The 24,440-nt window shown below is 52.1% G+C and overlaps 5 protein-coding genes across 5 annotated transcripts; 2 read left to right on the top strand and 3 right to left on the bottom strand.

Moving 5' to 3' along the window:
• Window positions 1-75: 75 nt before the first annotated feature.
• On the bottom strand, window positions 76-3,714 carry BO97DRAFT_345577 (WD repeat-containing protein; the record flags this gene model as incomplete). The annotated part of the gene is made up of 4 exons (XM_025691776.1): window positions 76-225; window positions 277-533; window positions 590-3,381; window positions 3,557-3,714. 4 exons carry the CDS (start codon window positions 3,712-3,714, stop codon window positions 76-78), a joined length of 3,357 nt encoding a protein of 1,118 aa, XP_025551282.1.
• A 312-nt stretch (window positions 3,715-4,026) lies between these two features.
• BO97DRAFT_71743 (uncharacterized protein) lies at window positions 4,027-4,732 on the top strand. The gene is made up of 3 exons (XM_025701013.1): window positions 4,027-4,130; window positions 4,215-4,298; window positions 4,350-4,732. The coding sequence occupies exons 1-3, from the start codon at window positions 4,113-4,115 to the stop codon at window positions 4,695-4,697; spliced, it is 450 nt and encodes a 149-aa protein (XP_025551283.1). The 5' UTR covers window positions 4,027-4,112; the 3' UTR covers window positions 4,698-4,732.
• Window positions 4,733-7,107: 2,375 nt separating this feature from the next.
• Window positions 7,108-9,539, bottom strand: BO97DRAFT_71562 (uncharacterized protein). Its single transcript, XM_025701012.1, has 2 exons — window positions 9,127-9,539; window positions 7,108-8,978 (listed from the first exon to the last, which is right to left on the bottom strand). The coding sequence occupies exons 1-2, from the start codon at window positions 9,175-9,177 to the stop codon at window positions 7,470-7,472; spliced, it is 1,560 nt and encodes a 519-aa protein (XP_025551284.1). The 5' UTR covers window positions 9,178-9,539; the 3' UTR covers window positions 7,108-7,469.
• Window positions 9,540-9,902: 363 nt separating this feature from the next.
• On the bottom strand, window positions 9,903-10,703 carry BO97DRAFT_414701 (6-phosphogluconolactonase; the record flags this gene model as incomplete). Its single annotated transcript, XM_025696357.1, has 1 exon — window positions 9,903-10,703. The coding sequence occupies one exon, from the start codon at window positions 10,701-10,703 to the stop codon at window positions 9,903-9,905; it is 801 nt and encodes a 266-aa protein (XP_025551285.1).
• An 11,425-nt stretch (window positions 10,704-22,128) lies between these two features.
• On the top strand, window positions 22,129-23,692 carry BO97DRAFT_345648 (uncharacterized protein; the record flags this gene model as incomplete). The annotated part of the gene is made up of 4 exons (XM_025691781.1): window positions 22,129-22,215; window positions 22,272-22,428; window positions 22,522-22,717; window positions 22,759-23,692. 4 exons carry the CDS (start codon window positions 22,129-22,131, stop codon window positions 23,690-23,692), a joined length of 1,374 nt encoding a protein of 457 aa, XP_025551286.1.
• Window positions 23,693-24,440: the final 748 nt, after the last annotated feature.

The following is a 24,440-nucleotide window of genomic DNA, read 5'->3' on the forward strand; positions in this document are numbered from 1 at the left end:
AGGCCACCGTGCAGACAGTCGACATAAGGCTCGTAAAGACCCACCAATTCACATCACCTGCAGACTGCATAAGCTTCAACTATCGTATGATCCGACCAACCTTAGCGAACTTACATGACAGCTGTTCTCGTCCAACACCAAGGTGGCATGCTCTCCAGCTCCACCAGGCTCCACGTTGTACTGCTGGTCCCGCAGCGTAGTGGCAAGACGGGCAAGCATATGCCTCTGCACGAACGTTAGCATAGAAATTCACCCGGATCGAGAAACTGCACGTACGGTGATCGACGCCTCGCTCATCCCGCCTTGTCGATCAACATCATTCTGGTTCATGATTCGATAACTGTCATGCAGGCGTTTGCGACTGGTCAAGCCCTCAATCCCTCTAACATTGGGCCCAAGCGCGTTGGCGAGGTTGTCGGGATCCAGAATATTAATCCCACGGCGAGCTTCTTCCTGGGCACGGCGGTCGGGTGAAAATATCTTGATCGTGTTGTCGATGCCGGATGCGGCTATGGTGGGTTCGTAAGGATGCCCTAAATACCATCGTTAACCCCAACGCAGCAACACTACCTGTGCTGCACAAACTCACCCTGGATAACATTGACGACCTCACTGTCGGCCTCGAGGATGTTGACCAGTTTGCACGTCTTCCGATCCCAGATAAAGATGTGGCCAGAGTCGCTCCCACTCACGACAAATTCGTCATCCAGCCCGTAGAAATTAACATCTTTGACTGTCTTGACGTTGCAGTGACCGCGATATACACGAGTATGCGAGGAACAGGGAGCGTCCAAGTCCACGTACTCTCTCTTTCTGGGTTCAAGCCCGTATTCCCTAAACATGCGGTTTTCAGCCTCGGAGTCGTCGTCGCTGTCGTTGGCAGATCCACCGAGGTCCAGGTCAAACTCATCCTCCTCATCGTCGTCGTCTTCGGTCTCGTCCTCATCCTCGTCCTCCTCCTCATCTAGTGCACCGTCCGATTCGTCCTCAGTTTCACCATCCATGCCTAGCGACCCGGAGAAGCCTGCACGACCATTCAAAGACGCCGTTGACTCGGTGCCGGTCGCCTCACTACCAGAGTCATCAGATTCGTCTCGGCCCAGTTGCGACCCCCGGAGAATCTTCAGTCGTACGTCGCTGATTGGCTCATCTTCCATGTTGGTTTCCAAGTCGTTCTGTGATCTCTCGGGATCCATATCCAATTCAGAGTCGGGCGCCATCGCAGCCCGGAAGCCACCGAAGGCTCGGTTAACAAAAGCATAATTGACGCCGGTTCCGCTTTCCATAAGAATGCCGCGAGCCACCTTCAACACCCAGAATTGTGTAAGTTGAAACAAGTCAGGTGTATGCGTAGGTACTTCTGAAAAGGGTACACTGTGGATGGGCCCATTGTGTGTGCTTCCACGCCCATTCGGAGCTCCGCCGTCGACCGCAGCTTCAACAGGAATCCTGATCGCAGTCGCGAAGGCGGCGACAGCTTCGCGTTGAGTTTGGAAAAGGACACGGGCCTCGTCATGTTCAAACCGAGACGCATCAACGTTCACCACAGGAGCCTCTCCCGCCAGCCGCTGAAGATAAGGGATGAGGATTGACTCGATCGCCCGGTCGTCCGCAGCTTCGGGGATGGGAAACCGGGCAAGTGTGTCCCGACGCATAGGACCACGCTTGAAGCCTGACAGCAGAGCTTGCCGACCCCCTTCAACATACAAAATGATCGCTTTGATGAAGTCATAGCCGAATTGCTCCTTGCGATCGAGCGCATATTCAACCTTTAGTGGCGATATCTGTTGAAATTGTTCCAGATCATTGTCGACGTCTCCAGGTGTGTTCTGAATCTCGCCGCCTAGTGCCCGTGCGATCGTTCCCGCTGCCTGGACAAAGCTCCAAGCGGACTCACGGTTCCGGCGCAAGGTCTGCTGAAAGCGCACCATGTCTGGGGAAGGATTGAGCGGATAGCCCCATGTGCGCATGACCCCACTCATCTGCGGGAGACAAATGGAGGCGTGGGTCAATGCCGTGGAGAAAGATTCGCCGAACGGTGTAAGGTCTGTTGCACTAGCGGATTCGAGCTCCTCGCGCGCCGACGTATCTAGCGAGAAAAGAGCCTTGCGAAGCTTGACCAGATCTTTGGCGATGCGCATACTGAGTCTTTGAGCGTCACTGAGCACCGCAATCCTTGATTGCTCCAGCAAAGTCTGGGGTACCTCAGCGTGGCGCTGCGCTAAGGATGGGAGAGGAATGTCTTCTGACTCTCCGTTGCCGTAGCGCACACGAAATGCTAACTCGCCTTCGTCCTGGCTACCCCTGGGTCGACGTCGCGAGGAAGGCCGATGACCGCTCGACTCGGATGACATTGATGTGCCGTTGTGGCGTTTTCGCTTGCGGTTCTTGCTGCCTCGACGTTTTCGTGGCACGGGAGTTTCCCGTACCGATGGCTGCCGTGATCTAGCCTCTCTCGCATCTGCGCTGCGAATGAGATCAAAGCTGTAGATATGGTCACCCGACCAGCTAACTACCATCTCATTCGGATTCGCATCACTGATCTTACAGGCCGTGATATGACCGTCGTCTCGAGTTTTCATCCGATCCTGACCGTGTGGCGCAAACCGACGCACGCACTTCGTCGCATCATCCAACAAGTCCCCACCTTGGCTACTACTTCCCGGAGAAGCACTTGAAGTCCCCCTCTCGGCGAGGAGGTCCCGCCCTAGCATACGCCGATCATGGAGGAAGCAATGGAGATGAGCGCCACCCAGTGCGATATAGTGCGGTTGACTCGGCGAGCATGAGATGGTGTTGAGGTCCAGACGGTGCTTCTTGTACGAGATTAGCGGAGGAGGCACATTGGAATCATCGTGGTCTTGACCCGATCGGAAAGCCATGTAGCCCTGACCTCCCCGGGGTTTCGGATAGGCCGAGGAGGGTTGTCGCAGATCCCACTGGCGGACCTCTCCATCCTCTGAGCAGGTAAGGAAGAGGTGCGGCGACGACTCGGTCACGATGCGCTTGACGCGGTCGGCATGGCTGCGATACACTTTGGCGTTGGCGGTTCGTGGGCTCAAGTAATGCGTGCTGCTGAAGAAGTTGTGAAAGCGTCGACTTCTGGCCGATGAAGCGAAATTTGAGTTCCCGTCCAGGTGCCCATTGCTACTGGAATATTCAATGTCGAAGACTCGGACCTGCGAATCACCGGCGCATGAGACCAAAGTCCGATCATTGGAATGTGGCATAAATTTGACAGAGAAAATATTGGCGGCATGACCAGTTGCGATGGTGGTGCTCAGCGCAAAGGGAGCGGTTGAGGAGTCGGGCTGATAGGCGTAGATGTTCAGATGCTGATCATCCGACCCCGAGGCCAGAAGGCGGCCAGACCGCGACCAACTGTTTGTTCGGTGTCAGAGCGGGGGGGCTGAAACGTCATGGTGCATATTACTAGTAGGGTAAGGTAGACTAGGGGTGATAACGATCGTAAGGAGGGACAGGTACAGTACAAATACAGGACGTAATACCAGTCTTGAAAAGCCGAGAATCACGAGGCGACAGGTAGTAAACATACCTCAAGGCGTTAACACAACCAGAATGACCACCAAGTTCGTTGACAATGTCAAGATCCTGGACCCATTCTGGAGACCCATAAAGCCCATGAATGCTGGCGAACCGGGAAAATTCCCCAGATTCCCGACGCAAGATACGATCGTAGAGGGACTCCTTCATGGTTGGTATGTGTGTAGGTGGGTGGGTGTGTGTGGGGGGGTGTGTGTGTGCGCGCGGTGGTGGGTGTGGCAGGCGGCAGGCAGTCTTACCAGACAATTACCAAGTGTCAGACGGTATGTTACCGAGCAAGTGGATCATTGCGCGCTGCGGGAATGTGAGAGAATAGGCAAAGGAGAAAAAGGGAATGGAACTGAATCGGAAGGTGAACCGCTGCAGCTTCCGTGACGTCAGACTGGGGTTCGCGCAGAAAAACGGCGGCGCAAAGCTCTCAGTCGCTGATCCCGGCGTGAGGCGAGACCCGACATAAGAAGTTTTGAACGCCAGCCCGCGGAGATCCTTCCTGCTGTCGGGTGACAAGAGGAATACAGTCGATAGATCTGCTGCAACCCCCTCAACAGATGATGAGAAGAACACAGGTGAGAGATCCTTTCACTGGAAATTCACACAATCAAGAGAGTCGAGTGGAAGAGTGACGTGGTAGAATAAATGAAAGAGAAAAGAGAGGAAGAGAGAGGGAAAGCGAGGGAGAAAACCTAGAAAGAAAAAAGAATAGGCCTAAAGACGGACGGTCCAGATTGTTTCGGGTATATGAACGATGATGCCAGATGATGAGAACCTGACCAGATTCCGAATAGTGCACCCGATCTCTTCTTCCCTCCAGCCCACAGTGTCGATGGTCGAGAGGCAACAAAGAGCTCGATGAACCCAAGCTGAAAGAGGAAAACAGTGGGAATCCCACTGCCTTTAGACTAAAGTCGGTGTGGTGTGTGGATTGTTCGGAATGGAAAAGGGAAAGTCGTCAGATGAAAGAAGAGAGAAGGGGACGAGATAGAAGAGGACGGAGCGATGAAGAAAACGGGATGCAGTTGGCCAAGCCAATCGAGCCAGCAAGCAGAGGAGGGGAATTCGATGGGGGGAGACGAAGGGAAAAAAATAAAGGGAACCAAAGATCCACCGGGTCCAGAACCACAGTTAGTAGTTAGTTAGTTTAGTTTGAAGACAGTAACAGTAGTAGTAGTCTACTAAGGTAAATAGTAGGATGTACTGAATAGTTAACAAGCCAGATGCTCACTGCTCGGTGATGTGCTGCAGTTACTACTCCCTGTATGTTGTTGGTTCTTACTGCTGTTGCTGCTGTTGCTGCTGGTATGTGCTGCTTGCTGCTTGCTTTGCTTGCTGCTTCCTACTGCTGGCTGGTTAAGCTGGCTGGTTCGCCATCCAATCCTACTTCCCTGTCTCCATCCCATTCAAATCCGAGTTGAGCTCAAGATGATCGCATTCTGATCATCTTTCTCCGCCTCTGGTCCTGATTCTGTGCTTTCCTCCCCGAGCCCTCATCTGGATCCATCCCTCCCCGAAGATTGGAGACAAATCGCCTCAGATTCCTGAAGTTGGGAGGGACTAAGCTGGGAGGTGCGAATAATGATATCCTTTTTCCAGAATCCTCTCACCATCACCCATCGCCATCATCGGCTGACAGGCTAGAGAGGTGAGTGACTACAGCCTCTTCACACTAATTCACAGCCAGCCACACGCACGCACGCACACACAGACTCCCTCTAGACTTAGAGGGACTAGACTACGGTCTTTCCCAACGGAGGGACAATCTTCTGCTTAACCATACCAGAAGAAGGAAGGTCAACGATCTGGGAAGACCCGCGATCCCAAATCTAGTGTCCATGATTCGACCAACTAGGGGAAGAGGATGCATGGGGCCATCGGCTGGCTACTGTTCGGCCGAATGGATTGTTGGGCGCGTGTGAATGCAAAAGCAAGAGAGAGGGAGGGAGTAGGGAGGGAAAGAGAGCAAGCAAGCAAGCAAGCAAGCAGAAGGTACGACCATTTTCTAGGCCCAATTCAGGCCAATTCACGTACATACAGTACTTACCTACCTCCCTTCTAAACCCCCTAGGTAGTAAGTAGGTTACACAGTCGAGGGGGGGAGAGATGGAAGTGGATACAGGCCTTAATGCGAGGAAAGGCAGTTGACTGCTCGCTCGAGTTAAGCTTGACACTAGGATCTGCTGTGCTGCCAGCCAGAAAAGAAGGAAAAGAGGATAACACCAAAAATGAAATGAAATTAAAGATAAAATAAAATATGGAAACCTAGTTGGAATGACGAACAAAAGTCTCCACGTTGCTTAGTCACCGATCACCCTCCCCCAGAATGGGTCGGGCAATCAATCAATCAGTCGGTTGGGCAAAGCCGAAGAGCGGGCAGCGAAAATGCATCTCTATATAAACCTCATATCTGCCCACCATCGCTTCTCCGCTCACCCAATCGTGAACCGGTCTCTCCCGTTGCCAATCCGGCCGGATGGACGCGGTGAGGTTCTTTCGGTCTGTTCGTTCCTTTTCTCTTCCCTTCCATCAATAATCTCTTCCCCCCTCCCCCTCCTTCCCCCTTCCTCCCACCCCCAAAAAAGAGAGCAAAGCAATCAAATCCACTGGAGCACGGACTCCGTGGTCAACTAGGGTAGCTAGCGCACGCAGCATAAGGTACCGTACAGTATCTTCTGGAGTCTCTCTCACTCTTTCAGACTTGTTCATAGGTCCATAGGCTCCCACCGGCTCCCCTCTGGTCTTTTGGGGATTCTCTTATCTTGCAAGTAAGGAAGATGAGAAAAGTTCTAGATTGTCTAAGCCTAGGGTGCAGAGAAGGGCCATGGGTAATATCGCAGTCCCCCTAGGTCAACATCCATCCCGGTCAGAGGAAAAACCGGATCCATCGCTATTCCCCTCTTCCCAGTTTCCCAGTTTTTGCAACTCGTCTCAATACACTCTCTGGGACAAGGTGGAGACAATTATCGGCTTGACAGCTCAACAAATGGTTCGGGGTGGGTTTTCGTTCGCTAGTCTGGACTTTGCGCAGGACCTCTCTGCTTTCTGCTCGGATGAGAGAGACACGGGAGGTTATGCATCAGTGTAGCCTTCCGGGTGGTTTCCTCCTCTCTTGACAGGTATGAAGGCAGCCCGGTTCGATGAAGCCAAGATCTATCTGTACGCTACTGTCGGCATCCCCAGCGGTGAAACATGACCACAGGTGGTACAGGCTAACCACCAGGGAACACATCAATCGTCCCAGGAAGGGGATCGCTCACAAGCACACTAGACACTCGGCCGTCGATGATCAATCACACTATAACCAACAGGAGGCAGTTGACGGTGGAATGGGGGAATGTGTTGTTGGTCAGGCCTGGCCTCCATTTTTGCGCGTTGCGGAAAACTCTGTAAACTGGACGCAGGCAGCTCAGAACGAGGTGACTACAGGGAATTTTCAGTCGACTAATGATTAGGTCCCGGGGTTAGTCTTGGCCAAAATCAAGGTTCCAAGTGTAGCAATGCCTACCTTCTAGAATCGCAACAGGCCTTTTTGACAGCCGGGTCGGATTATGCAGAAGTCCTGGAAGGGGTTGCCCGATCGCTTGCGACGCAAGGCAGCTAGTGAACAGGGCTACCTAGTGTAAAAAATAAGCCAGACCTCCCAATGAGCGGCCGGGAGCCTGCCAGAACCGGTTTTCGTCCCTTGATGACCCCATGATGCATCGCTGGTTTTACCCCCCCAATGTGTTCCGCAGGCGAATCCATGGCCCAGCGACGCTTACGGCACTCGACTCGCACAGTCGGACTCCGATTGCAATAATTTTCAGATTGCATGTTTGATAAAAGAGAAGGACGGTCGTTGCGCAGTTGGCTGCTCAAGACGGTGGCAAGAGATTCGCCATCAAGGCGGGAGACAGATTGCGAATATTTGGTCATGATCGCAAGGAAGCCTGTTTCCAGAGGCCAAGTTGCTGTTGCGGCGGTGGCATGGCGCTCAGCTGCTGAGCCAGTTGACCAACCCATGCCCGTTCCGCTCTTACGACGTCGCCTTCAATCTTACGGATCGTGTGCAGCTCCTCGACCATCAGCGTCACCATCTCCTCCAGGTTTTTAATCGTGCGGAACAGCGCAGAGCCGTCAAAACGCTCCAGCTCTCCGTAGCCCAGCAGATCCAGGCTTTGTAACTGCCGCGAGCAATAGTCCAATTTCGTAGATAAAGCCGACACTTCCTCCTGCCAAGTGCGGTCTAAGGAATCAATGAAAACGCCGGGGTGCATGCCTCGCTCTTGATGAAGCCGGAGGTACCGAATCTCTTCCACCCGCTGAAACCACTCTTCAAATTCTTGCACGATTGCCGTGTACCGCCCTTCCAGATTATCCGTCACAATGTACACGTCCTCTGCTACCTGGGAAAGCACCTGAATCTGCGCCGCGAATCCTCGAGGACCATTGTGCTCATGAGAATTTTGTAACCAGCAATGCAGGGCCTGCCCATTGAGTCGTGTTCGAAGGTCTTGCTCTACAGCAAGAGCAGCACGATAATCATCCGCCACGGAATTGTAGTCTATCCGGAGTTGAGCTTCGGCATTGGTTACCCAGGACGTCTTCTGTTGGAGAGATGCGGAGTGGGTAAGGCTAAGTTGTAAGAGCTCAGTTTGCAAGGCTGCAAGCTCGGGCCAGGACGATGGTATCAAAGAAGAATCGACGTCTTCGGAGGCACTGGCAGTTAGGTTCTTCGTGGCTGCTGGATTGACCGTCTTTTTCGAGGACACACTCTGCGGATGGGACGAGACTTGGGTTCTCGGACGTATCGGAGTCATTGTAGTCGAGGAAGGAGGTTCCAGCCTTCCCGTCACTCGACTCGCATTGGGCGTAACCCCTTGGCTACGATGGCGCGCGTGGCCCCGAGTGATGGACGGCGTACTGGAGCTGGGCTTGGCCGGCTGTCGTAAGGAAGCGGATCGATTGAGTCGTGATGAGGGCGGAGGCATATCTGTTTTCTTAGGAGATAAGGGCCGTCCAGTCTGACTGGAGCCTACTTCTTGTTTGGAGAGGGATAATGGACCCGGCGCAAAAGTAGTCCGTTTGGGGGTCGTCAACGTAGCGGTCGGCTTCACAGATCCAGTAGGCTTCAACGGGGTCGGTCGAATGAGGCTCTGGCGACGACTCGCCCCGGTCGCTTCGCGCGTGGAGGGTGCGTCTTGCTGTTGCAATCCCTTATCCATGGTCTTGGCCGGCCGCTGGGCCAGGCGACTCTCTGCTGGCTGCTGGATTCGGGAAGATCTTGCGGAACGGCCATCATCACGGACAGGTAGAAGACTCTTGTTTCGTGTGATGGTGTTCTCATTTCCGGTGGCAGGATAAGAGGATTTTCCGCCAACTGCCGTAGAAATCGTGGAAGGAATGGTCTTGGTTGTGGCGGAGCGACCGGTGGTCAACGGCTGTACAGCGTAGTGTTAGCAGCCGTGGAACAGTACGACGAGAGAAGTTGAAGAGAACACATTGACACCGGGCGTTTCGAGGCCACTCCGGCTAGTTAAATGAGAGGTAATAAAGGAGGGGGGGGGGGAGGAGGTCGATGCAACTTACCTTACCGGTACGGGGCTCGCGTAGGGACAGGGAGCGCGTTGGGATTGGCATGGTGGGCGATGAAATAGCTCAGGACATTTGCGGGCGCTGAGTCGATTGAAAGACAGAATGAATGTAGAATTGGGCTTTGTAGACAAGACATAACCCCTTCTCACCACTGCCTGCTCAGAGTCGCTGAGGCGGAGGTTAGAGTTTAGCTGGAGGCGGTGATTCCGGTCGGGGCAGCTGCGGTGAAGGTTCCGCATACACAGTGGAAGCTTGGCACGGCTCGGTGAGAAGCCAGCGTCCGTATAGTGGCAAGGTTAGTAGTTACACTACCACTACAGAAGAAGGCGGTTGTATGGTGGATCTCGCCAGGGCCATAGCCATCTTCTTCTTATCATTGACCATACGGGGTTCGTGATCTCGCTTGCCAAGAACTGGGAATCTTCCATGTGGTCGATTATAGCATTAGTCCATTCATTGGGAAATGGTCAGTGATATCCACAGGATAACAACACAAACTTTTCCATAAGTCTAGAGGTGAACCTTGCAGAAAGCAGAGAATCAAAAGGCGGGACAACTCATCCAGTCTGAGCGACAACGATCATCCAAATTCAACCGCGTCCGTCTCCTCCCATGTCCACCCCCAGGCGTAGGGAATTCTCGTACACCGGTCAAATGCGCGTCTGTAATTGGTGTTGTTGCAATTCATCGATGGCTTTCCCTTCCTTCGTATCATCTGTGTCCGCAACTTTGATCAAATGGAAACAATTTGACCCATATACGCTCATCAACTACAAGCTGCCACGTCTCGGGAAAGCGACGCCCTCTACAGCCGCATGGTCAGTGAACCAGCTCACTCTTTCACCGGCACCCTGGTTGACCAGCGAGGATGGCAGATCCCTTCCTTCCTCAGCATCAAAGATCTGCTTCATGATTTCCTTCTTTCCACCCCCAGTCGCAACGAACGCGATGTTGAGAGCGTGCGTGACCACCGGCAGAGTAAGGGTGATGCGCTTCGAGGGCGGCTTGGGCGAATCGCTGATGGCTGCCGTCCAAGCATCCTTCTCCCGCAGGAGCTCGTGGCCTGGGAAGAGGCTGCAGGTATGACCATCGGGTCCGCAACCCAGGAGGATGAGGTCGAACACGGGCAGCTTCACGCTGTCCTTGGCCGCAAAAGAGCGCATGAGCTCCTCCTGGTACAAGTCTGCCAGCTCCTGGGGGTCCTCATCGTTGACATGGGCGGGGTCGATCGTATGCACGTTGGGGGCACCAAGCTCCGCTGGGATCTTATCGAGTAGTTCATCCTTCAACAAACGGTAGTTGCTGTCCTCGTGGTCGAGGGGTACGGCGCGCTCATCGGCGAAGAAGATTTCCCACTTGGAGAACTGGGCAGTATCTTCCTGAGATCCATTTCCAGGCGAGAGGAGAGCCTGCGCCAGCACCTTGGGCAAGGAGCCACCCGAGACGGCAACGCGGAAAGTATCGTGACGGCTCAGGGCTGAGTTCTGGATGCGGAGCACGTAAGGCCGCAGTTGCTGGGCCAAAGCATCGTTATTCGCAAAGCTAAAGAGGTTGGGAGCGGAAGCAGCCATTGTGAAAGGGTAAATAAGATGTCGTAGGTGTGAGAGAGGGGATGGTGATGTTAGTTAGATCGCCAGAGCGAAAAATGAATTGAGGTGAGATGAGTAACGGAAGAGTGGAAAAGAGAGAGAGAGGGAGAGACCTTGTGGTGGTGGATTACGGTCAACGGCCAGCTTCAGGGCGGGGTGGCGGGGCAATGGGAAGGATGGCTACGTTGATGAATTGCTCCGTACCTGCCGAAAAGCGAATCACACCGGCCGGGAGGAACAACAACCGCACTGTATGGTTTAGTAGTGGTTGGGACGCGTGGAATACTTTCGAATCACGTTCAGCAAGGCATAAGAAATAACGGAATACGATTTCTTCCAGACCAGGTGGTGGTCCTTACCACATCGTGATGAGTGGTGAGGAAAGAGAAAGGCCTGCAGTGGTGAGCCATGATTACTCTATCCAAACCATGACGTCGTTGTTGCTATATCCTTTCGCAACGCATTGGGGGAGGGGGAGACATTCCTTTTCCTTCTCTCCCCCAACCAAGTGATAGCGGAGGGTAAGGTAGGGTAGGGACCATAGAATCGATCGATCCAACGATAAGAACGAGAGTCCGGAACGAACGGCCTCTTATTTCTTTCCTACGTGCTGTGCCGAACAGCGGTGGGCAGAGATAGTAACTGTCTTTTATTTTGCTGTCTGCCCCCTTTCTGCTCTTTGTTCCCCGCTCGTATTGTCCATGCTCGGCTGCAGGGTAAACAGTCTTTGATCGAGGATGCCCACCAGGATCTGCGTCGATCCATGAAGACTCGACTGACAAGCATGTGAAATGATGTCAGCATAACGTTCTGCCCAACTTTCCCTCTCCCACCCTCTTCCCCAACTGGATCCAGGATTCCACCGACGCGGGTGCGATAACGATCCTCCCTCACACCACAGCTTCCCAAGATCGCTCGATCCGCGCTACTACTGAACAGCCATTCCGCAAGGGTAATTAGTGGTCTTTCGCTCTGCACCGAGCACCAGTAAGAAAGAAGACAGTAATAGTTCAGCCCTGGTGCATAGTCCAACCATCCACTGTGAAGACGTCGCAGCCATGGCACGCGCTATTACAGCATCATGCAGACGCCGAAAACAAGTCGTGGTTAATGTTCCTCGCACCTGACAACCGACAAGAGTAGTCTAGCGGTCTCACTTGGTTGAAGCGGGTTAATTTGAGGTCCCTGCGCCGGCAGGGCGCCATTTCCTTCGATAGAGGTCGGGGATTTGTCAGTGTCAGTGTCAGTGTCACCATCGGCCACCGCATTTGTATGCGTGCAACCGTTCTGCAGATGGGCGCATCTATCGCGCATTTTCTGTGACAGCTGTGCATCATCCAATTTCTGGCAGCGCTACTATCGTTCGGAATGTTCAGGCTGTTATAGTGTGCCAGGAATGTCAATTTGCCCAAATAAATAAATAAAGGGGGCGCCTCAGCACACAGGCAAATTGTACTGCGGACCAGGCAGTATGTAGACGCTCTGCATGTCTCAGCACCACGATGGATTTTTCAAGTTGGCCTTTTTTCTTTTCCCATGGTCGGGCAAGATGCGACACAATGGCAATCAACGAAATCTGATAAGTTGGAAAGGTAGCGTGTCGGAAATCAAGCTGTAGGTAGTTGGTCCTCCTTACTTAGGAAGAGTGTATTCGTCACGGAGGAAAGAAAATCAATCCCCATTGTCTTCAGTTCAGCGGCCGAGGTTCCATTACGGGCGATTAGCGAACGCGTAGTGCTTTGAGGCTTCAGAGCGAGGGCGATTAGACGCTAAACTGGAACACCCCGGGTTAGCAGCGGATTCCTAGCCAATGCCCCGAGGAAATCGAAAATGCCTCACCGTGGGTTGAGTCTCTAAATTTCGCATGCGCGGCAGCAGAACATGCTTGAATGGATTATTGCATTGCAGGGAGAGTCTAAACATCATCCGTATTCTTGCTCTCTCAGCTCGCTTGGCTCTTTTCCCCTTCCGGTCCCCACTTCCACATCCCAAAAGTCACCGCACTGAGTCGCTAGCGAGTAGTAACTCGCCCGTCCCTATCAGGAGTCCAGGATGCTGGCTTTTCAGGCAGACTACAATCCACTTTTGATAAAATAGCTTTTGCACCCAGGAGTATGGTAAGGATTAGGGATAGTGGCCCCGGTATAGCATGGAGCAAATCGTCCATTGGACCACTAAGTTACTGGGGTGCAGCAACGATGACAGTGATGGCGTCGTCAAAGCGGAATTGGGTTCCGTGGGAAACCGATGACGAAAAGGACCCAAGGGCAACAATGTCCTGTAAGGGGGTAAAACGGCTGAATGCTGCTGCACTGCTTGAAGACAGGCATCAAATCGTATACGGTATCATACTCTTCATCTATCCAGGGCGGGCGGTGATAAGGCAAGAATTGGGGACCAATTGGTGTCAGGCAGTCAGGAAAAAATTATGGTTTGACAGCAGTCACAGCAGGGCGACTGGAGCAAGATCGTCCGTAGTCTTCTTTCGAGTCTGACAGAGAATTCTGAAACGCTCGAGGTGGAGTCGCCTCCCAAAAGGCTGCCTCACGAGTTACCGCATGCAACAGCAACACCGTCGCCGCCGCCGCCTGCTACCGTACTGCTGCTCTTACGCACGAGCCCAAGGCCACAAGAGGAACGAATCCTGCACGATATAATATAGTTGGCCGATCAACCGGTCGCAATGCTAGCCACCGATACATCTTACTCAAATTTGGGGGGTTTGATTGAAAAGATAATAGCAACATTTGCAAGTGAAAATAGTAGATGTTCTCTGCCAATGGGAAGCGATGCCACTGAAAGTTTACACTTCCGGCAATTCAATTGTACTCAACCAGATGATAGTCATGATGTTGACGGTTGAGATCGATTATCAGTACCATTTACGGGAGCAGTAGTCATCGCGCGGGATTTACCGCCGGGGATGCCCAACGGGGTTGGCTGGGCGGGAAAGCCTGAGTTTTGAGATGACTACCTTAGGTTTGATCGATGACAGGCAGAAGCAACCACTGAAACTGGAAGGAAAAGGCGCGGTACGGTGCCACATGCTCCGCCCGGCTAATGGTTTCTGGTCCATAATTTCAATAGTCCGTCGCCCCGTGAACTATGTGGCCGTGACTAGGCTAAGACAACAGCAGCAGTAGTCCAGTCTAGTAAGTAACAGACTACTAGATAAACAGACAGCGGGTGGAATGGAAGAAATGGAACGGAACGGGTGGAGTCTCCTTCTCTCTCTGTCCCTCTCCGTCAATCCCAGCAGGCGGGAGCCGATACAGATTAGTTAGTGCCAGTCAAGTTCAAGGTTGTCCGATATACTCCCCTCATAGGTCGAACCATTGTTGAAAGCAGGCCACGAGTTGTCCAGTCCCTGAAAAGCCACAGAATGAGTGGCAGATCCGAGACTGTACCATACCTCAGTCGATCCCCCCCCCGTCTTTAGTGCTGGTCATGACGACACGACCCTGGGTGTCGGTGCAGCAGTGGCAGCCAGAATAAAACGAATGCAGACTGGAGGGATCAGGGGACGAACGAGCACAAGACGATAGGGAGAGAAGGAGGGGCAGGGGATTGACGCATGAAACCAAGCCTCGATTAACTGCAAGTGAGTTATTGTGGCTTTCTGCAGTTGAGATCAGGATCAGAGGCACTACGTAAGTAGTCGTAATTTTAAGACTGGGGGGAGGGGAGGAGGGGCAGGGGGAGAAGTAGATGGGAGACACTCATGAACATCATCATCATCATCATCATCATCATCATCATCATAAACCCGCTTCAAAACAGTTCAATAGGTTTGAACAGCATATGAAGCCAAGTTTCAACTGGCGATATGCCCAATGTGCGACCGAGAACAGGGGAGGGTGGGAAGGGGAGATGGGTGTTCGAACATCCAGATCAACTGGGATAGTTAACTAATGGATGATGTGATGACAATATGTACGGAAGCTACTCCAAACCACTCGCATCATCGGTTCGTTCATCCATGAACAACCGGGACAGACAATTAAGGTCAAAGTCAGTACAAGTAAATTAGATTTAGGTACTATGACTGGTCGCGAGACTCGGTAGGAAGGCCAGCCAATCTGAACAGTCATGAGAGTCGGCTGCCGCTTCTCCGGCCATCCATGGCCTGCTTGCCAGGTAGGAGTTATTAAACAGGCACATCATTCCATCACCCCTACATTTAAATTAATGCAATTGAAAAAGGACTTACTTGAACTGCTGCCTCGCCAGAAACTAACTGTCTCTCTCCGCCTCCTATTTTCTTTTATGGTTTACACGGTGGAAATCATCAAGTCTGAAACCTGATACCCACATTCCGTGCAGCTGCTTCTAGTATCAGCTGCCTTATTTCCTCCATGCGGCATTGATACGTTAGCCTCGCTATTGTTATTGTTTATGGTTGTGGCTGTTATTGTTGTTATCGTCGTTGTCGTCTAGTCTCCTCAGTCTTGCGCATCTTTTCCCCTGTCTTATCATTCCATTTGAATTTTCCTCGCCCCGAATTTTTGAATTTTCGGGTTCAGCATTTTACCTGAGGCAATAACTATAAATTACTACCACGTACTACTTTGCTCCCGCTAAACCAGACTGGTGCAATTACGGAGCGAACGAAGTGGAGATCGATCTGACCCTGAGGACTTCCCTTTGGCGCTGGGCTTTCTGGTCTTATAGAGACGAGATATTTCCAGTAGCTACAGCCCTGCTGGAATCCAAGTCCGAACTCCTTTTTTACTTTGGAACTGCTTCAATCACTTTCATTTCTTGCCCGCGGCTTCAACCTCCGATCACACCAACTACCTCTGATTCAACTACTACTACCACCACCACCACTATCTACTCTTTCGTCTCATCCTTGTGGTCGATTACTGCTGCCTACATCTTAATTGACGGTCATCCTATCTCCTGCGCATCGGCTTCACGCAAAATCCCGTCGTCTTATTTGATACTCCGCCGGCACAGCCACTCGGTCCAACTCATCTAAATATCCGCCCTTCCGCTTTTTATCTCTCCTCGTGGTTTCACGAACGACGGAACTGCTCATCTCACTGTACGGCACGAGGCCGCCACATCGGTCGGACAAAATGAGTTCGTCTTCTGTTCAAGTCCAACACCCACCTACCGGAGGCCCTAAGGGGGTTGTCGCATCTCCGACTGGCTCGAGTCCAACCTCAATGAATTTCGACATTGTCCGCTGCTCGAGATGTCAGCGCTCCATGAGCCTCGAGAACGAGTCATCACCTGGTGTGGTTCGATTCGGCATGAATTCCTACTACTGCAGCCGCTGTGCGTCCATGGTCGGCTTCATCCGTTGAAGATGGATTCGATGATATGACTTCGTGATTTTATTTGGAAGAACCAAACAACACCCCAAGAGCTGTACCTTCCGTCGCCTACTCTAACCGCTTGTACCCGAAACCAAACACGGGACACGAAGCCGACGTGATATTGCTGGTCCCACATTGTTTGTTATTTATCCTATCCGAACACCCGCTCCTACGACACTACGCAAAACTGTTGCTGTGTGGCCCAGGTCATCTGTCCGCGGTTCATTTGACATGGGCTGGCACCGGCGGAGGTTGATCATTGAGCAAATCATTTTCTGGGACACGACAAATGGCATGCGCTTTTTGCGATCGATACATTCGAAAAACCTCGACTGAGCTTGATCATGCGCGCTACCCGAAACTCAGCTTTACGAAGGTCGAAGCAATTCTCGAGACGATGGGAGTCTCTGGAAGGGAATGCCATGGGAACAAGCCGCGCTTGTGCTCTCGAACTCGACTGCCACCACCTACCTGGATGAACGAAAGCTTTGCAGAATCGTATTTATTTCTTGTGTCTGAATTGGGGAATTGGAGTTGAGTCTGATGTCTGGGAATTTGCTATGTTGCTGGTTGTCACCCCTCGCCCAGGCATGCAACATCAGGTTTTCCACGTTCCAAGAATTTTTCATGTTTGTTCCATTCCGCAATTCCAAGGTTCAAGACCACGGACTGCTTCTTGCGACCGGCCGCATAAGCCAGGCGGTTGCATGTGTCAAATGGCGATTTCTTGTATGTATGTATCTATGTCTGTATGCAGCAGAGCTGCCAATCAAAACCTACAAACATTCTTATCTTGTGAAATCAATATCCTTACATACAAAATTTCCTTATACGATCTACATCCCACACGACTATGAATCTTAGTTTATTTTTCTTTTTTTTTCTGCTGATACGCGCCGATCCCATCTGGATTTGTCGATCATGGTAAGGGAAGTCAGGAGGAGGAGTTAGTAGCCGCATGCCAATGTTGCCTGTCGATTTGCCTGTCTGCCTGTCTTATCACCAGGGTTAAACTGTGGTACAAACAAAGCCCCCGGAAAGTAACCCCACGATATGGGGTCGAGCAGTAAGCATTTACCATAGGCAATGAGTTACAAACTGAACATTACGTATGCACCCGACCGATCTGTACAGGAATAGTTGAGTGAGAGTCCTACTGCTCCATCCATTAGCCCTGCCCTCCGTCTCTTCTTTCCCCTTTCCCCGCCCCATCCAAACCACTAAACATTTAACCAAGAGTCCAAGACATGCCAGCCTCAGTAGTGCACATCTCTGCTTCTGTCTCCAGCACCAGCACCAGCACCTGCACATGCCCGCCCACATCATTATCTCCCCAGAAACAGACTAGTGCCGGCAGCAGGCTGTCTCTGTTCCCCTCCTTTTTTGGGAGTAGAGCGAGAGCGATGGCTTTCCGGTGCGCATCGTCATCAAACTAGCATGTTTTAGTGGCAGCAGTTGGAACTTGTCCTACGGTCGCCCTCTCTTCCCCGCGCCTCTCTCACACACAAGCTAAGATACTAAGTAGAATCAAGACTAGTCTCTCACCGAGAGGTTGGGGCTTGTTTAGTATTATTATTATTCTCTTTCCTGGCAGCCTACAAACTGCCTCCCACAGTCCCACTAGACTAGATACAGTGACTAACTAGACTAGTGTGACTACACTATCCTTCCTATCCGACTTACTGGAACTGGCTTGGTTGGGAGTTATTTTCGCTTGACCTTGGCTTTAGTCGTCCTGGTACCCCGCTAGACCCGAGTTGAATGCAGCTCTTCGCAAGGTCCCCTTTTTGCCAAGGTCGACACTTGGCGAAATGGTGACAACTGCTGGTCGATCGTGGGGTGGGGAGGGCGCGTAAGAGGCGTTTTCAATTTCACTTTTAGAGATTGTCGTCGTTGAGTGACTGACTGCATTGTTGTGGTTGTGGTTGTGAGGGAGATTGACTACTTACTTTACCCCTCCACGGTTCCTCCCCCTTGGTTGTTCGTGCCCCTCTTTTCTCAAGCTGAGCTGAATTGCTCCATCCCGGTCATGAGACAGTGGTGTACAGTACCTCCAAGTTAAGCTATCAAGCCCCTTACAGCGAGGGGTTTAGTCTAGGGAGTGAATGTGGCACCACTACGTAATGCGTCTACTACTTTTGAATGCTGTCTGTGGTTGTGGTTCTTATCTGCCTGATTGTGATCTCGTCGGTTGAAATGACAAGACCCTTTCCAAGCTAACTGGAGAGTCAAATAGTCGGGAAGGTTAATTGTAACCGTGAAGGTTTGCATGATCCCAGATAAACAATAGTTCATGCGATGTCTCCGGGATGATCAACAAACACAAGGTTCCTTCGAATGGGAGGGAGGGGGTCGACCAGTAAACCTACCATTGATTTGAAAAGTGTAAAATCTGTCATTCTACTCTCCGTCTCTAACTGTCGATTAGTCTCTGCATTCATGAAACAACAACCATCACCCCCCCCCCCCCACCTTTTGCAGTTGACCGAATTGTTCAGGGCTGATCAGTGGGGATCCAGCGTTGGTTTGGTTTCATCGTTTGTCGGCTCTGCCTCTTCCATGGTTCCACCCCGCCCGTAGTCTAGCTGGAGCAGCCGCGGGCAAAGCTGTCACTTGCCTTGTCAGGAACTCCGGGAAAGAGGGGCCCGAATGAAGCGAAGAGTTGAAAGTTGGGTGGGTGAGGAGTCCGTGACGATCCTTGTTCGTGACAGTTTCGCAGTTGAGGCTGTCTGATCCACAGCACGGCTAGTAGGCAAGGAGGATGCCGTCGCGGTGGCATATAGCCTACGTAAACGCCAAACGAACAACTGACAGCCAGACACGGAGTAAAGTCTGCCATGTGGTGCTCTCAGGAACGATAACTGACACCTATGGATGAGCTCAATTCCCTCTGTGTAGGGACATTATGGATGCCTCTCAGCGAGGTACCCTCTCTAACACGAGTCTCGCTATCCCTCCCCCTGTCGATCAGAGCAGCCCTTCACTTCGATCGCCTGATTCGATTGCAGGTACAGTAGACTCACTTCCTTGAGGGGACTTCTCGAGACGAAATGCGAAGATCCTGGAAAGGCAATCGGAGCTCGGATCGCCAGGCAACATTCCCTCCCGTACGAGTCAATGAAGCTATTCTTCGATAGTCTCGCCCGACGCCCTTGGGCTCTTCGTGCGCGCAACGCGAATCGACCTTTACGTCGTACAGAGAAAAAGGGGGCCTCCAAGCTGTGACCGAAAGGTCTGAAAGAGACGAGATTCAGCACTGGAACCTTGGAAACCCTCAAAGCTTGGTCCACGCGACCGTGGGGACCAGGCTCAGGCTCAGCTTTCGGCCTCAGCTTGAAGTTAAGGTTCGTATTACCTTTTGGGGAAAATGTAACTCGTCCAAGGCTGTTCGCGAGGGTCCATCAACAGCGACAGATCGCAAACCCGCTTCATCGGACAAGCGTCGGAGATTCTAGACGCATGATTGCTCTGCTTTGCTAGCGGAGGATCCTTACCAGAACTATGGGACCGTGGAGCTGAAGAGCCTGGGTGCGGCGGCGGATCTTGCCTATCGATCGATCGCTCGACTATCGATTTTGCAAGTGGGGTGGTTCCATCCTGAGTGGTGAGTGAGCTCAGTGCGATGAAACAGCAGTGGCTGGGATTGCAAGCGTCTCGGGATGTAGGAGTGTCTAGGCTGACATTCAGTCGAATTCGCAGTGTATAATAAGTCTACCAGTTGGGTTGGCTCTTACTTTCCATGGCGATTGGATGTGGTGAGTAATGCCACTAGGTAAGGTAGGTTGTTTGCGATAGTCCCGTGTGCATCACCCAAGCTCAATCAAAGTCTTCCTGTCATAGGACCAACATTCAACTTCCATGATGATCATATTTCCCCCAGGCTTTCGTCGTTCCGCACCAATCCACCCCCTCAGCTTCTCCACACTCTGAGATTCACTTTCGGGTTTCCAATTCGGCGATGACGGACCGAGATCAGACATCTGCCGCCCGAGCGTTTGGTGTATCCTGGCCACGTCCCGAGCTGTCAGGCCCCCAGACCCCTGCAGTGTGACAGTCGTGAGATGTGTCCGGCAATGACCGAAGTGGCGAAGTCGAGGGGATGATGCATCTCCCAGCAATGGGTGGCTGGGGAAAAGCTGGGAGACGAAGAGGAATTGATACCTCATATGCAGGCCGCTTGCCAGGGTCACCCCAGTTGGATCTCCCATCGTCCTGAAACTGGGTCAAGGGGCAACCACCTTTTTGGAATTGAAGCGACGAGGAAAGCCCAACTGTGGTTCACATTGCTGCCTACTGACGGCTGTTCTTTTCGTGTTCACCCCAGGTTGTTTTTTTCCTTCTTGTCTTTCTACCTCGGAGGCACAGCAGATCCCGCCAAGTCCTCTGTTTGCACCTATGGATAATGACAAATCTTATAAAACTCCATCGATTGACGACATGCCCGTTAGGTAGTCAAGACAAGGAACCTTTAATATGACTCAGAAACACAGCCACCGGATGGGTGCCTGTCGGCCAGCCGATGATGCAAGCTGGAGGAGACTAGTTATCGGACATGACACAGCTCTCCACTCCTCAGGGCTGAGGTTATCTATTTTGGCGTGCAGCGCGCAGCCTTCGGTAGGCGAGACACCCAGAGAAAAAAAGTAAAAAAGCACTTTTGACTTCTTGCCTTCGTGTCCGATCCGAAAGGACCATCCTTGGGATTCAAGGTTGATTGGCTGTAGCATGAGATTCTTGTCTTGGTTTCTGGATGCAATCGGCCAGGACCAGACCATGCAGTGCAGACTCCAGTGACTGTGGCTGCCCTGAGAGATCTGGCGGTGTAGTTGAATGTAATTAACATCCATTGATTCATTGATTCATTCATTTGTTTCCTGGACTGATTAAGGACCGTGCACTAAGTACTGGACATACTTTCTTACTATCAAGGGAAGACCCCTCTGCGTAACAATACTTTTCCTCGAGTGGGATATCTCTATCTGTGTTTACTTTTTCTTTTTCTTCACTTTCTGAGTGCATCTATGTACTTTTGCATCCTCCCTCTCCCCTCTCCCTCCTCTCTGGGTGAAGTAACTGAAGCTCTCCAATTGTCACTTCCCTGCCTAGGGTCTTTTCCTTCCTTTTTGAGGGGAGGGATAGTATCCATCACAGTCGATCATGCATGACATATCATCCGCCTGCTTGGACTCTCTCTCCATCCTCTCCTTCCCCCCAATTCGTCTTGTCCTTCCGAACCTGACACATCCACGCCATCCACTCTCTTTCTCTTGCAGTCCGGTAGACAGTTTTTTTGTCTTTCGCCATCGGAAATTCAGAGAGAAATAATCTTCCTTCAATCGGCAGCGGATGCATCCGTAAGTAACTTACTCCCGTTTCTTCTCTCGCTGCGTCGCACCCTCGTTGGGCGGATCTGGCTTGCTCACTTCCGAGCTCCATTCATCCATCCATAGTATTTTTATCCCCTCGCACTAGTGATCTGCTTGATCTTCTTCTACTTTCTCTCCTTCTCCATCTGTCTTCTGCCTGACTCTGCAGTCTCATTCGCACTTCTATCTTGCCGAAAGCTGGCTACTTCTGCGTCACTCTCGGTCTCAACGCCTCAGCTGTCCCCTGGTGGGACCGTCCTCCATGTACGCAGTCGATTGATCAGTCTCCGGCCCTCTGCTCGTATTGCTTTAAAATCGACGAAGGTGCAGTCGCTCAGCTAGATCCTCCCGCCGCGGACCAGTGCTTCTTAAGCAGTCAGATTTCACTCGTTCAACCGTGCGACCGGAGCTCCCTCGAGCCTAGAACGGTAAGTAGACTTGCCTTGGGCATCACCAACCACCTACTCTAAGCGCAAAACTATCGGTCAACTCTGGTCTGGTACTGATCTCTTGTCGCCGTCTCTCAAGATCAGCAGAGCTTAACTCTATTGTCTCTCGTCTGTCGGGTTCCGCCCCTTGTGCCCGGAGGCTCTCTCGGAATCGACCGAGCTCAGCACCCCCGTGTGACTGGTCCCGAGCTCTCTATATACCACCTCCTCGTAGCTGGCCTTCTGCTGGAAACTGTGGCAGAGCTCCAGTCTCGACCACAGCACCATCATGCCTGTACCTACATCTTCACGAGACAGGGGACGGACGACAAAGCAGGGGAGGCCGGATGAGGAGTTTGTCTTGTTTCTCCAGGGGGTAGGTTCCTTGACGATCGTGATGGCTGTCCGTTCTGTTTCTCACCAGCGGGATAGATTCCAGCGCATTGCCGTTGGCAAGAGCTGAAGGACCTAGTTCGTCAGACAGCCCTACATATCCGACAGGCAGTAGTGTACGATGACCAGCACGGGTTTCCAACCGGGCTGGGCCAGATCATCGTGAAGAATGAGGACGAAGCATGGCGAACATACCGTACGTACCTGGGCCGCCCCCCCCACCCCTCGGGATATCAAGGCCATGTGGCTGCCTGGTACACGTGCACTTGACTGACATGCTGCTCTCCAGAGAGGCTATCCACGAATGGCTGGGAAGGCCAGAGCTTGGTCGTGACACTGGCTCGCACCAGCTCCCCCACACGCCCAGTTGCTGGCCCGACCAAAAGTCCCACACGTGTGATGCCTGCTAACTATGTCGCGGGCTACTCGACGCCTCCAAGGGTTGTGCAGAATATGGCCGTTCCTCCTTCCCCAATCTCTCCTGAGTAGGTGGAACCCATCAGGAGAGCCTGCATTTGACGCTCAGACTGACACCACATAGACCCTCCATCTCCACGAGCCCAACATATCCTAATTCCGAATACGGTCTGGTGATGGATGTGATGAGCATGCCCCAACAGCCCCTATTGCCGATTATTACAGATCCAACATCCCAGCATGCTGTTCCTGCTATACCACAGTCACCCGCAACTCTTCGCCGGACATTCCGGGATACATATAACACGCCCATCCTTCCCTCATACCCTATGCATGCAGGCCAGCCATTGGTCGAAGCGCCCACGAACACGCGGTTTGGCACGACAGGACGTCGGACACAATTCACGCGCAAGCCTATCTATAACTACCTTCCCAACCCTAGCTTCACCCCGCACGCCTATCACCAACCCAGCAGCGTCACGGGCGCACCACGCTCCCCGCTGCGTCGCACCATCTTTGTGCAGAACCTAAGTCCTGCAACGAATGGTCTCGCGCTCCGTGACTTTTTTCAAGACTCGGGGGTGACCGTCGAGCATTGTGAAGTGCCGATAGACCTGAAGTTCGGGCGTTGCAAGGGCTTCGCGCGTGTGACGCTCCGGACCCCGGAGGAAGCCAAGCATACCATCAACCTCTACAACGGCTGCACCTTCTTGGGTACCAACATTCGCGTGAGGATGGATCGAAGTATACCCCAAATGGGGCCGTTTACGCCAGCAGATCGTGCCAATCCCGCCTCCACCAGCACCACCAACAACAACAACAACAACAAATTCGCCTACAGACCAAGCAATGGCCAAGCCATGCGGTCGACGACAACCCCTCAAGATCATCACGCCCCAACTGGGCCACGCAGTGAAGCCTCAACCACAGAGAAGCCTTCCCCCTCATCGTCACCGTCGGCCTCTGCAACGAAACCCGCGGATCGCTGTGGCCCACTGGTTGTCAACGGGTCTGGGACCGGACGAAGCGCCGTGGCGACCTAGGATCGTCTAGCCGGCACAGTGAGGCAGCATCTAGGCTTTGCCAGGGCTAATCGAAACGGGCAGACAGCAGGTACAATCTCAGAATGGAACCTTATGCTCCCAGAGCATCTGGCTTCGTTCACAGTGTGTCAGTGTGGGCGGTGTTGGTTGCATGTCATTTGGATTGATCAAGTCGTTTCCGTGTATTTTGTCTAAGAATGGAGCAAGCAGGTCGATAAGTAGATTGGCAGGCAGGCAGGCACGTGGTAGGCAGGGCTTCCAGGCGTTTTGGGTTTAGGTTTGGGTTTGGTAGAAGTTTGGGCCTTAGAGATCTGTATGGAAAAATGGTCTGCGATAGAAAAGGAAAGAACTAATCTGTGTTCATGTCACACTTGCGCTTTCGACGACGACTATAACACATTCTACTGATTTTCTACTGCAAGACTTCAAAACTGAAAAAGAAGTACAATCAAATGTGTTCATCATTCACTCATGAAGCGTCATCTATCGAATCTAATCTCTGGCTGTGCTCAGCTGGAAAAGAAAAACAAAATAACAGCAAGATGACTATCGGCCCTCCCACAGAATTATATAATCCTGTAAGATGGCACCCCTGTCACCATCATAATAATCATCATCATCAAGTTCATCGTTCGTAGCCCCGTACAACATGGATAAAGTTTTCATCCGGGGCGCCCGTCATCAATCAATAAAATCAACAGTTCACGTCAAAAAAAATCAAATCGTATCAAATCAATGGAAGCAGATA

This window comes from Aspergillus homomorphus (assembly GCF_003184865.1).
Source record: "Aspergillus homomorphus CBS 101889 unplaced genomic scaffold BO97scaffold_19, whole genome shotgun sequence".
Lineage (NCBI taxonomy): Eukaryota > Fungi > Ascomycota > Eurotiomycetes > Eurotiales > Aspergillaceae > Aspergillus > Aspergillus homomorphus.

What these genes read in the sequence shown, in the direction of transcription:
- BO97DRAFT_71743 (XM_025701013.1), top strand. An exon ending in GACGGTCCAGATTGTTTCGG is followed by an intron (nt 4,299 to 4,349) that starts GTATATGAACGA and finishes GATTCCGAATAG; the next exon opens with TGCACCCGATCTCTTCTTCC.
- BO97DRAFT_71562 (XM_025701012.1), bottom strand. Translation starts at nt 9,177, where the DNA reads ATGCCAATCCCAACGCGCTCCCTGTCCCTACGCGAGCCCCGTACCGGT. An exon ending in GCGAGCCCCGTACCGGTAAG is followed by an intron (nt 8,979 to 9,126) that starts GTAAGTTGCATC and finishes TACGCTGTACAG; the next exon opens with CCGTTGACCACCGGTCGCTC.